This window comes from Sorex araneus, chromosome 6 (assembly GCF_027595985.1).
Source record: "Sorex araneus isolate mSorAra2 chromosome 6, mSorAra2.pri, whole genome shotgun sequence".
Lineage (NCBI taxonomy): Eukaryota > Metazoa > Chordata > Mammalia > Eulipotyphla > Soricidae > Sorex > Sorex araneus.
Genome location: NC_073307.1, coordinates 166,513,188 through 166,526,995, shown reverse-complemented (window position 1 = coordinate 166,526,995; position 13,808 = coordinate 166,513,188). Strand labels below are relative to the sequence as shown.

At 69.4% G+C, this 13,808-nt stretch overlaps 1 protein-coding gene across 3 annotated transcripts in view; it reads right to left on the bottom strand.

Annotated features, from left to right (window-relative positions):
* The window catches only part of ANO1 (anoctamin 1), a 90,418-nt gene that overhangs the window by 43,378 nt on the left and 33,232 nt on the right, over positions 1-13,808 (bottom strand). For all 3 annotated transcript variants that reach the window (XM_055144107.1, XM_055144108.1, XM_055144109.1), the window contains exon 2: positions 3,546-3,715. In XM_055144107.1, the coding sequence (XP_055000082.1) occupies positions 3,546-3,715 (170 nt within the window). The remainder of the gene's footprint in view (positions 1-3,545; positions 3,716-13,808) is intronic.

The following is a 13,808-nucleotide window of genomic DNA, read 5'->3' as shown; positions in this document are numbered from 1 at the left end:
TGCTGGGCCAGGAGGGGGCCCTCGGGGGGGTCACCCTGACCACATCTGCTGCTTCCAGAGGCGCCAGCAGGCTCGAGGCACAATCTCGCCGTCCCTCGGACCCCCCGGGAATAAGGGTTCGAGGACCAGCTGGTGCCCATCGAATCCCACACCGGCCCCGCGGGGCTGGAGTCAGGAAGAGACGCGCCACAGCGCTGGGTGCGAGGGGAGCCAGAGGCCAGCCCGCGGGGCTGGAGGAATCCGTGGGCGCCGCAGGGAAACCCCCTGCCACAGGCCGCCCGTCCTGACGCGGGGACCAGCAGGAGGCAGCACTGAGCAGAGGCAGGACGTGAGGGGCTCGCCCAGGCCTAGTACGGACCCCGAGCTCCCCTGCCCGGACCCAGGGCCCCCTGCTTTGAGTCGTGGCTTCAGGGATCGGAGTGTGGGGTGACATCTCAGTGTGACACCCAGTAGCTACCCTCAGCCGAGCCCGGGCCCAGGGGGGTGGAGGCGGCCCCCTCGCCCGCGGGGACCCCCTGTGGCGCACGGGCCCTGGGTGTGTGGGACGGGCTCCAAGGGCGACAAAGGCCCCTGCAGGGGGTCGCCGGGGTGCCCCCACGCCCCAATTCAGGGCGGGGAGGTTTCTGGGGCTGCAGGGACCCTGGCAGAGGGCTGTGCTGGGGGCAGGGCACTTCCCATCCAGGAGGCCCTGGAATGAACGAATGCAGGCCCCAGGGAGTGAATGAGTGAATGAATGCAGGCCCCAGGGAGTGAGTTCGTGAATGCGCAACCTGGGGAATGAATGAATCCATGCCTCAGGGAATGAATGCAGCCTAGGAAATGACTGAACACCTGTCCCAGGGGAATGAATGAATGCATGCATGCATGCACAGCCTAGGGAATGAATGGATGCATGCAAGCACGGCCCAGTGCCCGGTTGAGGCCAGATCAAGGCAACAAGCCAGGGCGTGGGCAGCAGGTGGCTCGGACCCTGCACTCGCCTGCTCGAGCCTCCATCTGCTCCGTGGGCCCCAACCCCGCCCTGGCGAGGCAGAGGGGGGACCCGTGGGGGAGGGGGGAGGGGCACCCTGAGGACCGGGCTGCGAGGGGGAGGGGCAGGGTCCTGGGGTCCTGCGGGAGCCTTGGCCGCCATTTGACCCCCACCCCCCCCCTTTGTTCTGCAGCCTCCTGCCAGCACAGGGGGCTGTGGATGCTCTGGGGGCCGGGCGGGGCGGGGGGCGGTGCCTGCCGGGCAGGGGATCCTGTTTCAGTGGCCTCCCTTCCCCGCTGGCCTGCCCTGCCCTGGTCTGGGGCCTGGCGAGGTGCCCCCGCCCTCCGCGGGCCGCAGCATCCCTGCACACACACTGGTCCTTATCTCGGCCCTGTCGGGGCCTGCCGGCCCACAGCCCGGGCCCACAGCGGCCGGCCCACAGGGCTGCCCCCGCCACTCCGCACAGCCGGCCGCGCGCCCACCGGGCCGGCCCTGCCCCGGCGACAGCGTCCGCCTCCAGGTGCAGCGATGCCGGGGCCGGGAGAGGCGGGGGGGGGGGGGGCGGGGGGGCCGGGCCTGCCGCGGGTCGGGCTCCTGTCTGGGAACCGATAGGGACTCTCTGGAATGCGGCCCCACGCCCTGCGGCCTCCGCAGGCACAGAACCGCCTGGCGGTGACTCAACCCCGGGCGAGAGCAGCAATTACTGGCCCGGGCAGCGCTGGGTCTCCTGGGGGCACCTGCCCCCCACCCCCCCTGCACTCGCGTGCCCCCAGCCCCGGGCATGATCCTCGGCGCGGGCTCGGCTGGGGTGGGGGGGCCTGGATCCCCACCTGAGAAGGGCGGGGCGGCAGCGCGGGCGCCTGGGGCTTGCGGGGCAGCTTGGGGGTCCTCGGAGGGCAAGAGCAGAGCCCGGGGCTGCTGGCTCAGGGGTCCCGGCTCTGACCTCACATCCGACTGGGCATCCCAGTCCGGGACAGCCCTCACGGCTGCCCCCACCTTTCTCCTCACCGGGGTCCCCCTCTGTCCCACCCTGGGGCGAGGCTGGGCTGGCAGGTCCTCCCCGGGCCCCCTGGGCCCATCCCAGCTTCTGCCAGTGCACCGGGGGCAAGGGACAGGCCCTGCTTGGCCTCAGTGTCCTCGTCTGTGGTAGCAGCACCCCCGCTAAGACCCACCCCCTCAAGCTCCCTGGGCACCGGGGGCACTCAGGAGCCCCGAGGGTGTTCCAGGTGCCCAGTCTGTGAGTGTCCAGGTACCGGCTGTGCCCCGTCCAGCCCCCACCCTCTGCCTCCTTCCCTCTGGCGCTGGCGGCTGCAGAGGAGCCCCCCAGTTCCCAGAAGAAGCCCCACTGTGATGGGGGAGGGGCGGGGGCCCCTGGCTGATGCCCCCCCGCCAGGATGGTGGGGCCCCTGGCGCCTGGGCTAGACAGGGAGACGCAGGGGGCCGAGGGGGAGGGCGCAGGGGGGAGGGCCCCGAGGGACGCGCCCTGCTGGCCACTGGCCACCTCCGCTCTCCTCTGGGAGCAAAACTTTGTCCTGACTTCCAGCCTCCCCGCTCCGGCGGCCCTGGGTCCCAGGGGGCCGCGGGCAGACCCCGAAGGGTGGGTCAGCAGGCCCCGGAGTGGGGTGTCCAGTCACGGGCCTGTCCAGAGCCGGCTCCCCTCTGGTACCCCCAGATCCGGCCCAGACAATGTGGGAGCCAGAAGTGGCTCAGGGACTGGCCGGCAGAGCTGGGGTGTCCCCCAGGCCCCTGCCCCGCAGGCCAAGGAGAAGTGGGTGCTGCCCGGCCCAGGGAGCTGTCCTGGGGGCGTCTAGCGGCTGGGCACCCCACATGTCCCAGGGGGGCATCCGCGGGGAAGAAGCACCCTCCAGGGCCCCGCCTCGCGCTCTGCAGATCAGGGTCCGGCACCGCGGCCCTGGGCCACGTGCACGGGTGGGCGCCCTCGGCCGCGCCCCGCGCACCCCTGAGCCTGCCGGGTCCCTGGGGGCACCGCCCTCCCGGGAGCCGCGCGCGCAGGAGCCTGGGCACCCCGCAACCCCGCGTCCCCACCAGCTGCGTCCCCCGCGCCCCTCACTCACCGCGCCCCACGTTCCCGCGCCGCGCGACCCCCCGGACCCCGCCCCCTCGCGTCCCGCGCCCCTGCGCCCCGCGCCCCTGCCCCGACTCCTTGTGTCCCGGCTCCCCGCGCCCTTGTCCCGCGCCCGGGCTCCCCGCGCCCCTGGCCGGCCCCCCGCGCCCTGCCCTGCGCCCCTGCCCGGCTCCCCGCGCCCTGCCCCGGCCCCCCCCCCGCTCCCCTGCCCGGCTCCCGGCGCCCGGACCCGGCCCCCCCCAGCCCCGCGCCCTGCCCCGCGCCCCTGCCCGGCTCCCCGCGCCCTGCCCCGGCTCCCCGCGCCCTGCCCCGCGCCCCTGCCCGGCTCCCCGCGCCCCTGCCCGCCCCCCCGCGCCCGGCCCCGGCCACCCCGCGCCCTGCCCCGGCTCCCCGCGCCCCTGCCCGGCTCCCCGCGCCCTGCTCCGGCCCCCCCGCGCCCTGCCCCGCGCCCCTGCCCGCCCCCCGCGCCCGGCCCCGGCCCCCACTCACCGTGCCCTCGGACGCGCGGCGGCCGCCGTCCTCCAGGGCGCAGATGTTGATGATGTGCACGCTGCGGTCCTCGGCCGGGAGCGTCGAGTAGCTGTCGTGGACCCGCATCGCGGCCGTCGGTGCGCGGGGAGCGGCCGCCCGCGCGCGCTCCGCATCCACAGCGGCCGCGGCTGCAGCGGGGACAGCGGCGTCGGCGCGCGCTCGGCCCGGCCCCCGCCCCCCGGACGTGGCGCCTCCCGCCGCCCGCCCCACCTCGCGCCCGGCCCGCCGCGCCGTCACCTGGCCCGGCCCAGCGCGAATCCGGGCGGCGCGCGGCCTCCCCGCCCCGCCGCCACCCGCGCTCACCTCCGCCCGGGAGCCTCCCCGGCTTGCCTGCCGCGCCGGCCCGGGGCCCCGCCCCCCGAGGCGGGCGGGGACTGGCCGCCGGGCTCTCCGGGCCGGGGAGGGGGCCGGCGTGGGGAGGGGTTTCCTGCCTCCCGGGAGCCTCTGGAACTCCCCCCACCTCACGCACCCGGACCCGGGGCCGGGCGCCTAGAATCCCGCCCCTCGCCGGAGGAGGACGCCCTGCGCCAGCCGCAGTCCGCTCAGGTTTCCCGCCCAGGGCCACCGGCCACCCTGCCCAGTGGGAAGGAAGTCCCCGGGTCCTCCTTATATCCTGTTGGTAATTCCAGAGGGTGCCAAGTGCCACCAACTCCGGAAGCCGTCCAGGACTGCGCCCCACCCCAGCACCCAGGCCAAAGAACCTGCCGCACCTTGATCACAACACCTCCTTGACAATGTCTCACCGCGTCCAGCACGACTGGCGCCGGCCAGTGGCGCGGGAGAGAGTCTAAAGCTGCTGCTACGGCGAATTCCTCAGTCGGGATGTGGGGGGGGGGGGCAGGGGCCTGTTCCCACCTCCCTCGGCCCCGTCCTTCCCTGGACCACCGAGCTCCGTGGGAAGACGATGGAGGTCACAGGCCGCCGCCCGCCCTGCCTCACCCCTGCCTGGCGCCCCTGTGGGCCCTGCACAGACGAGAGGCTCAGAGGCCCAGGCCGGACTGTCCTCTGGGTGGGCCTGGCCGGTGGCCCTGGGTGGCCCACAGGTGCCCCAGGGGTGGGCAGGCAGAGCTGGGTGGCACCCGGGTGCTGCCTGCCTCTAGCCTGGAGACCGTGTCCCTAGGGGCCAGATTGGGCTGGAGGAACCATACACCACACTCACACACACACACACTCACACACACTCACAAACACACTCACACACTCACAAACACACACTCACACACTCACAAACACACACTCACAAACACACACACACTTACAAACACACACACTCACACACACTCTCACACACGACACTTATGCACACTCATGAACACATGCACACACATGTGCACGCACACAAACACGCACACGCACTCAGACACACACGTGCACTCACACATGCACACACATTCACACACAGCATACTCACACACGCTCATACACTCACGCACATACCCATGCACACTCACACACACTCTTGCATGCTCACACATACTTACACTCTCGCACATTCACACATGCTTACACACTCACGCACACTCATGCACACTGATATGCACAATTCACACACTTGCACACTGACATACATATACTCATGCACACTCATGAACACACATGTGCGCGCACACAAACACACACATGCACACTCAGACACACACTCATGCACACTCACGCACACACACTCAAGCATGCACACACACTCAGGCACATATATACACTTACACACACTCCATACACTCCCACATATATGCACACATGCACATGCACGCATGCAAACGCACACTCAAACACACACAAACGCACACTACATGCATGCACACAGGTGCACGGTTCCGTCCCTTCACTCTAACCCTCGTTGGTAACAGCCCGACTGTCGCCGACAGGGCACCTTCCGGGGAGTGGAAACACCTGCTGCCTCCGGGCGCCCCGTGCCCCAGGTGTGGAGTGACCCTCGGCTGTGCCCGCGGTGCCCGTGTGCGCCCGCCACGCTGCCCAGCCCTGTCTTCAGCCCCTGATCAGGGGCGGACCCTCTGCGTGTCCAGACGCCCGCCAGCCCCCCGCAGCGCTGGCTTTGCACCAGCCAGGGTCCCGGGGCAGCCGTCCCCTGCAGGGGGGGGACACTCAGGAGGACAGACCCCCACCCTGCACAGGGGCCCGGGACCCCCCAGCAGGCGCTCGCTGCCTGCCCGCCCCTTCGGGAGACATCACGGGAGACCCGGGGCGACTCTGCCCATGGGCACGGCGGCGGGGAGCTGCCGGCAGGTGTAGCCCGGCGGGTTCCGGGCCGCCCTGCTGGCCCGCCCGAGGTGGCCCCACGGTGCCCGTGCGTGTGACGGTGCCGTTCCTCCAAGACACTTGCGTCTTTGCTGACATTTTATCGAGCGTGTGGGGAACGTGGCTCCCGGCCGAGGGCCACACCCACCGCGCCCGGGACCGTGTCAGCCTGAGTCTCCCGGGGGCGGACAGAGACCCCCTGGGCGGGCCTGGCCACCGGGGCTCCTCCTGGCGGGCCCCTCATTGCTTTGGGGGCAGGGCAGGTCCTGCCAGGCCTGGCGTCCCCAGGCACGCCTGCGTGCTCCCCCGAGGGGCGTCACCCCCAGAAGAACCCGGAGCCCAGCGGGGGCTGATCTTATCAGCCCCTTCGCAGAGCACAGGGGCCACCCGCCAGGCCACTCCAAGGCTGGGCACCCTGCCCGCCCCCCATTCCACGGATCCCAGACACGCACACACACGCACACACATGCACCTACACACACGAACACACAACTCACACATACACACACAAGCACACAACTCACACATACACACACAAGCACACAACTCACACATACTCAAACAAGCACACACACATGCACATACACGCACACCTGCACACATACCCTTGCACGCACATACACCCACACACACACAATGCACGCACATGCACATACACGCAAACACATGCACACATCCATGAACGCACATACACACACAATGAACACACATGCACACACATATCTACACACACAAGCACACAGCTCACACATACACACATGCACATACACGCAAACACCTGCACACATACCCATGCACGCACATACACACAATGCACACACATGCACACACATGCACGCACACAAAAACACATGCACATTCCCTTGCACGCACATACTCACATGCACACACATGCACATACACAAGCACATGTGCCCCCCCACACCTTCATACACGCATGCACACTCACACATGCCCACGGCCCCGCACACACACACATTCTCACTCAGACTGAGACGCGTTAGCCGCTGTCAAGGCAGGTGGGCCTGCGGAGGGGCCCGCGGGGGGGGGGGGGTGCCCTGGCTGGGCGGCTCTGCCCTGTGCCAGCGGGTGCCCAAGGGGCAGCCCCGGCCGGGCCAGGCCTGGCGGGGATGAGGCGGGCGCGGTGGCGGCCCGGGCGGGCCCGGAACAAGTGAACTGCTGTGACTCAGGGCCAGCGGCGGGGAGCCCCCCCCCCAGGAGCCGCGAGGGCAGGGGCCAGCGGCGGCCACGCTCACTTCCTGCCTCGGCTGATGTCAGCGTCCGAGCAGGCCGGGCAGCAGCTGGACCGGGGTCTGGGCAGGGCCGCCAGAGCGAGAGGCCCCGCAGCAGACGCTGCCCGGCTCGCCCACGGGACCAGCCCCCCCGGAAGGTTCTCAGACGCTTCAAGGGCTCGGGCCGCCCCGAGGAACGTGAGGCATGGTCCTGGGAGACGCCCGGCCCCGCCGCCGCCGCCTGCAGGAAGCCCTCCAGGACGCCCCGTGCCCAGCTCAGCTCCGCCCCATCACCCTGAAGCGTCTGTCCTGATTCTGGGCTCCCGCTCGCTCGGCCCCTTCCTGGCGGGGGACAGTGGCCCCCCAGCATGTGTCTGTTCCACTCACACACACGTCTGCTGCGCTGCCCAGGGGCGCGGGGCCTGGCCCACGCCGCGTCCTTCCCCTGGACAGGCCCAGCGGGGCCCCTGCTCCCTGCCCCCCTGCTCGGGCGGGCGAGGGGGCGTCCCGGGGACTGGGTGGCGACTCCGCAGCGTCCCTGGGGGCCACGACTCGGCGCCTCTCCTGACCCGGCCTCGATGACCGCAGGAGGACACACTCTGGGCCCCGTCCGGCCCCCGGGGCCTCAGGCAGACGCCGCCGCGCGTGGGAGCCCCCGGCCCGGGCTCGGGGGGCCGCTCACATGCCCTGAGCGCCTCAAGCAGGCAAAGCCAAGCGAGCGAGACCTCGCTCCACCTTGGTCCGTCCCGCCCGCCCCGCCGCCCTGGGCGCCTCTCGGGAGCCGTGTCCAGGGCTAGGGCCAGTGCCTGCGGGCCGCGTCTGCCGGGGGAGAAAGCCCTGCCCGGCGCTGGGCCTCCCGCGGGTCTGTCTCTCCCACTCTGTTCGCCAGACTTCAGCGGGCCCCGACACCGGAGGGACGCGGCCACGAGCCACACCACGCGGGGACAGCGGGAGGCCCCGTGCAGGGCTCGCACGGACCCGCCCCTGCCCACCCCTCCCACACCCCCCCCCCCCGCCCCGGCACCGAGTCGGGGGCGGGGCCCAGGGGGTCTGGGGCAGCCCCTGACCTGCGTGACAGCTGCCTTCGTTGGCTCGCCTGCGATTAGTTCTCTGCTGCATTCATTCATGCGCTCACTCCTTCATTCATTCACTCCCTTCCATCTCCACTCCACTCTCCGACACACGTTCATTCACTCCTGCCCCAGGCCTGCATTCGTTCATTCACTCACTCACTCTCTCGGGCACGTCTCCACTCACTCCTCCCCTCACCCTGCATTCATTCAGGCGTTCACCCCCCCCACTCCCCTCCCGCCCCCTCGCCTTCTCCTGCCTCCCACACCCACTCTCTCAGCAGCGCCTCGCCCGGGCCTGCTCCGCTCTTCTCTGCCTCGTGCCGCCTCCGGTGTGACTGGGCTGTCCACTCCGGCCGCCTTCACTCTCACACCTGGGAACAGCCCCTGAGGTTAGTGTCCAGGATTAGAGAGGGCCCCCCAGAGAGATCACTGTGGAGAGAGCAGCCCTCAGGGAGAGCACTGTGGAGAGTAGCCCTCAGGGAGAGCACTGTGGAGAGTAGCCCTTAGGGAGAGCACTGTGGAGAGAGCAGCCCTCAGGGAGAGCACTGTGGAGAGTAGCCCTTAGGGAAAGCACTGTGGAGTATTCCTCAGGGAGAGCACTGGGCAGAGAGCAGCCCTCTCTAGCCCTTTGCTCATGCAGACAGAGCACATGGGTTGGATCCTAAAGTTTGTGTTAGGCACACAAACACGCAGACATGCAAACATACTCAGCACACATGTGCACACTCATGCACATATACAAACACATACACACGTGCACACAACACATAAACATATGCAAACACACCCACGTGGTATACATGTGCACATGCCACATACATACATCCATGAGAGAAACATGTAGACAGACACACACCCACAGCACATATGGGCACACTGACATAGGCATGCGCACACGCATGCGAGTCCTGCGTGCATCCTGAGGGGTCCCCGTGGCCCCTGCGACCAGCCGTGCCCGGCCCGGCCTGGGGGTGGGCAGGTCCAGGCTGGGCCGCCCCGAGGCCGCCCACCGCGTGGGCCCACAGGCCGAGAGCACTGTCCGAGGGGCAGCAGCTCGGCGGGTCTGAGCTCGGGCTGGGGGGGCTGCGGCCCCGTCCCCTCCCCCCCAGCGCCCGCAGCCCCACGCAGGGGTCCCGGCACGGAGCAGAGGGGCAGGTCCCCGAGCTGGCGGCCCCGGTGATCCCGGCCCCTCCCGCGGGCACCGCCGGGCGTCTGCCGAGTCTCGGGCCGGCCGGGAAGAGGCGGGTGACAGCGTCCCCGAGGGCATCCCCGGGCAGAGCCAGCGCGAGCCCTGGGCAGACCCGGCCGTGAGCGGGGTCGGCCCCACCCGGGACAGGACACTCTCCTCCGAGATTTGTTGTCATAACATTTGCGAGCGGATGAGCCCCTGAGGAAGGTTCTGGAAGCCCCGTCCGGCCTCCACAATAGCCCCATTGACCGGCCTGCAGGTGTGACCGGCTCCTGTGGCGGCCCCTCCCCAGGCCCGGAGCACCCTGGGGTCTCTCGGTGGACACGGATCACCTGGACGTGCCAGCTCTGGGCGCCGGGGAGACGCCACCCGCCCTGGGATCTGTCACTGGCGTGTCGGAGACGTTCTGGAGCAGAGCTTGGAAAGGTCTGGAAGGTCACGGAAGGTTCTGGAAAGTTTTACAGGGGGTGTGGCTTCCTCCAAGTCCTAAAGGGTCACGGGGAGCGGGGGGGAGGGGGACCTGCAGGGTAGGGAGAGGAGAGGCGGCCCCTTGCGAGTCTGTGGCCTGGCTGGCAGGTGGATCACGGGCTCCCCACCCCAAGAGGCCGACACGCACAAGATGGAGCCCTACACAGAACCCTAACACGGGACCCTAACACGGGACCCTAACATGAACATCCTGACACGGGACCCTAACACGGGACCCTGACACAGACACCCTAACAGGGCTCACTGGGCCGCACGGCCAAGCAGTGCCCGGGGGCCGCCTGGGGCCAGGGCCGGGGGCGGGGCGCACGTGTGGAGGCTCTTGGGAGGGGCTGGCGCCGCCTCGTCCCTGCAACTGCCAGAGCCGTGTCCACCCCAGGCCGGGCTCTGTGGGGCCCTCGGCCTCCTGGCGGCCAGCAGGTGTGAGAGAGGCCGCGTGCTCCTCAGAGCACCTTCCCCGAGCCCCTGGGGGGCAGGTGAGGCGCAAAGGAGGGACGGAGGGACGGGGGAGCAGGACAGGAGGGACGGAGGGACAGAGGGACCAGGACAGGACGGATGGAGGGACGGAGGGACCAGGACAGGACAGACGGAGGGACGGAGGGAGCAGGACAGGAGGGACGGAGGGACGGAGGGACCAGGACAGGAGGGACGGAGGGACGGGGCAGGACAGGAGGGACGGGGGGACAGAGGGACGGAGGGACCAGGACAGGAGGGACGGGGGGACGGGGGAGGCGAGGGTGGGCGGGCGCGAGCGTCCCCGGCGTCACTCCCAGGCGCGCTGTGCCCCAGACCTGCTCTCCTGAGAGGCATCACCAGCCTGACAGGGGACCCCGCGGGCTCACACCCCGAGGAGGGGCCCTGGCTGCTCCCCAGGCCCTGGGCGGGAGCACTCCGGGGCAGAGCCCCCCGCCCTGCCCAGAGCCGCAAACTCTGACTCACCCTGACAGCCCGGTAGAGCCCCCACCACACCCGGGCAGGGCGAGCCCCCCCCCCGCCCCTGTGCAGGGCCCGGCTCCTGCCACGCCCAGGGCCTGTGCCGGGACGGGTGCGTGGTCAGTCTGGGGCGGGGGGGGGGGGGGGGGACAGGACGTCCCCAGGGCGGACTCGGGGCACTGACCGGCCGCGTCCATTTCCTTTGGTTCTTCCTCATCAGGACCCGAGGCTGGAGATGGGGGGGGGCTGCGCCCACCCCAGGCCCGACGTGCTCAGGGTCCCTCCTGCCAGGCCCAGCAGGACACACGGGGGTCTGGAGTGGGGGACCTGGGCCCGGGGCCTTTCCCTGGCCCTACCCTGGGGGGTTCGGTCTGCCCCTGGGCCAGGCGTGGCCACGACAGGGGAGGCCCCTCAGGGCCCACCCTCCAGGATCACTTTCCCCACTCTTCCCCGGCCCTGAGCGCTCGGCCCGCCGCACCCCTGCAGGGTGCTGGGCGTCCAGTGGCACCGCGGGGCCGCAGTGGGGCGGCAGCACCTTCCTGGCGCGGAGACGGGCAGTGCTGGGCAGGGGGGTGGGGGCCGGCCCCACGGCGGGGGCGAGGGCGGGCGGGCGGGCCTGCGCAGGGTCTCGCATGCGCAAGGTCGGGGTGGCGCCCGGCAAAGACTCGGGAAGGACCCAGTTCAGCACCTGCTGTCCCCACCCCCACGGCCCGTCTCTGAGGGGAGGCGGCGGCAGGGAGCCCTGAGCCCAGCAAGTACTTTGGTGAACGGGGGGAGACCGACACACGGGGGGGGGGGGCCAGCGCTGGGCCCAGCCCTGCTGCCCGGCACCAGCGGCCACTGTGCCACGTGGCAGCTGTGGGCAGCGGGGGGAGCGGGCAGCGGGGGGAGCGGGCACGGCCAGGAGGCAAGCAGCTCACGGGGCGGGGTGGGGCGCTGGCCGGGGCAGCCGCTCGTCCGTCAGGAGGGATCGCTGAGCACTGAGCCGGGAGTCACTCCTGACACCGCCAGGTGTGGCCCAAAAACAAACAGGGAAAAGCAAACAAACGGGCGGAACCTGCAGCGCGGCCTGGCGACCACTGCCCGGGAGGGGCCCGCGGGACGGGCGCGCGAGCCCCAGGCCCATGGCACGCGCCAGCACGGGCAGGGGAGCCCCGAGCCACCAACTCCCTTTCCTGAAGTTTGACACGAGGGGAGCCGCGACGAGGGACAGTCCAGCAGTCTACACGGCACGTCTGACTCGGCACAGAACCCGCCACGGAAACACCACACACCGCAGGATGATGCAGACCTGCCTGGAACGCGTGCAGGACCCGTGACAGGCACGTACAGGACATGCGTGACACATGTAGGACATGTGATATACATAGGACATGTACCAGACACATACAGGGCACTTGTGACACATGTAGGGTATGAGACACCGACAACACAGGACACATGACAGGCACGTACAGGACATGTGTGACACACATAGGACACATGACACATGGGGCACGTGACACACGTACAGGACTTGTGTGACATATAGGGCATGTGACAGGCACATGCAGGGAACAGGATAGAAACATGAAGGGCAAATGCAGCAGATAGGCAGGGCATGTTACAGTCGTGTATAGGACACATGCTGACATGTGGAGGACATGCAAAGGATACATAGGACATGGAAAAGCATGTATAGGGTACACTGAGAACATGAGAGTAGCATGAGATGCCACGCACAGTGTGGACATGTGAGGGACACACGGGGACACGTGACAGTCATGTGACGGTCATGTGAAGGACGTGTGCAGGACTGAGTCCTGAGTGGGACGAGCCTCAAGGAGTTGCGGACGCATAGGGACACCTGGAAGTAAAACCTCAGCAGAGACTGATACTGAGGATGGGGTGAACCATCAGCCACACCCCAGCCGCCCACGGTGCTCCCACCCACAGTGCTCCTGCCCGCCCAGCCCATAGCAGCACCCTCAGCCGCCCACAGTGCTCCCTCCCATAGTGCTCCCACCCAGCCCACAGCAGCTCCCTCAGCCTCCTAAGGTGCTCCCTCCTACAGTGCTCCCACCTAGCCAACAGTTGCTCCCAGAGCCTCCCACAGTGCTCCCACCCAGCCCACAGCAGCTCCCTCAGCCTCCCATGGTACTCCCACTCATAGTACTCCTGCCCAGCCCTCAGTTGCTCCCCAAGCTGGCCATAGTGCTCCCACCCACAGTGCTCCCACCCAGCCCACAGCAGTTCCCAGAGCCTCCCATGGTACTCCCACTCATAGTACTCCTGCCCAGCCCTCAGTTGCTCCCCGAGCTGGCCATAGTGCTCCCACCCACAGTGCTCTCACCTGGCCCACAGCAGCTCCCTCAGCTGGCCACAGTACTCCTGCCCACAGTGCTCCCACCCAGCCCCTCTCTCGGGGGCAAGACGAGGCAATGACACGGCGCCGGCCGAGGCAGAGAGGGAGGGCATTGTCCGGACACGGTCATTCCGAGTGAAGGAGCAGGATCAATACACGGACTTGGCAGGGCAGGCGCACACGGTTAATATTTAAAAGCGATTGTTCTTCTAGAAACCGGGCACAACGGGACTGGAAAACTCGGGCCTTTTGGAACGCTACTTTTGAAACGCTGTTAAAAGTGGCTCAGAAGGGCTGGGGGGCTCGGCGAGGGCCCAGGCGGGGGCGGGGGGGGACTCTCCCTCACCGGGCTGCAGCCGAGGTCTCCAACACGGCTTCCCGCACCCGCGCGGGTCAGAGGGGTCAGAGGCCGCGGCAGCGAGAACCAGCGGCAGGTCCCCTCAGCGCGCGCCAGGCCCACGAGGGACCTGAGCAGCCCCGAGCAGCCGGCCGCTGCCCGCAGGAGCTCGCGCGGACCGCCCCGCGGGGGACGGGCCGGACTTGCCGTGGGGACCGGGCGGGGGCGGGGCGGGGCGGGGCCGGGTGGGGCGGGGCGGGTGTGGGCGTGGCCGGGCAGGCGTGGGCGTGACCGGGCGGGTGTGGGCAGGGCCGGGCGGGGGTCGGGCGGGGCCGGGCACCTGGCCAGTCTGCGGGACAGAGCCGTGTGCA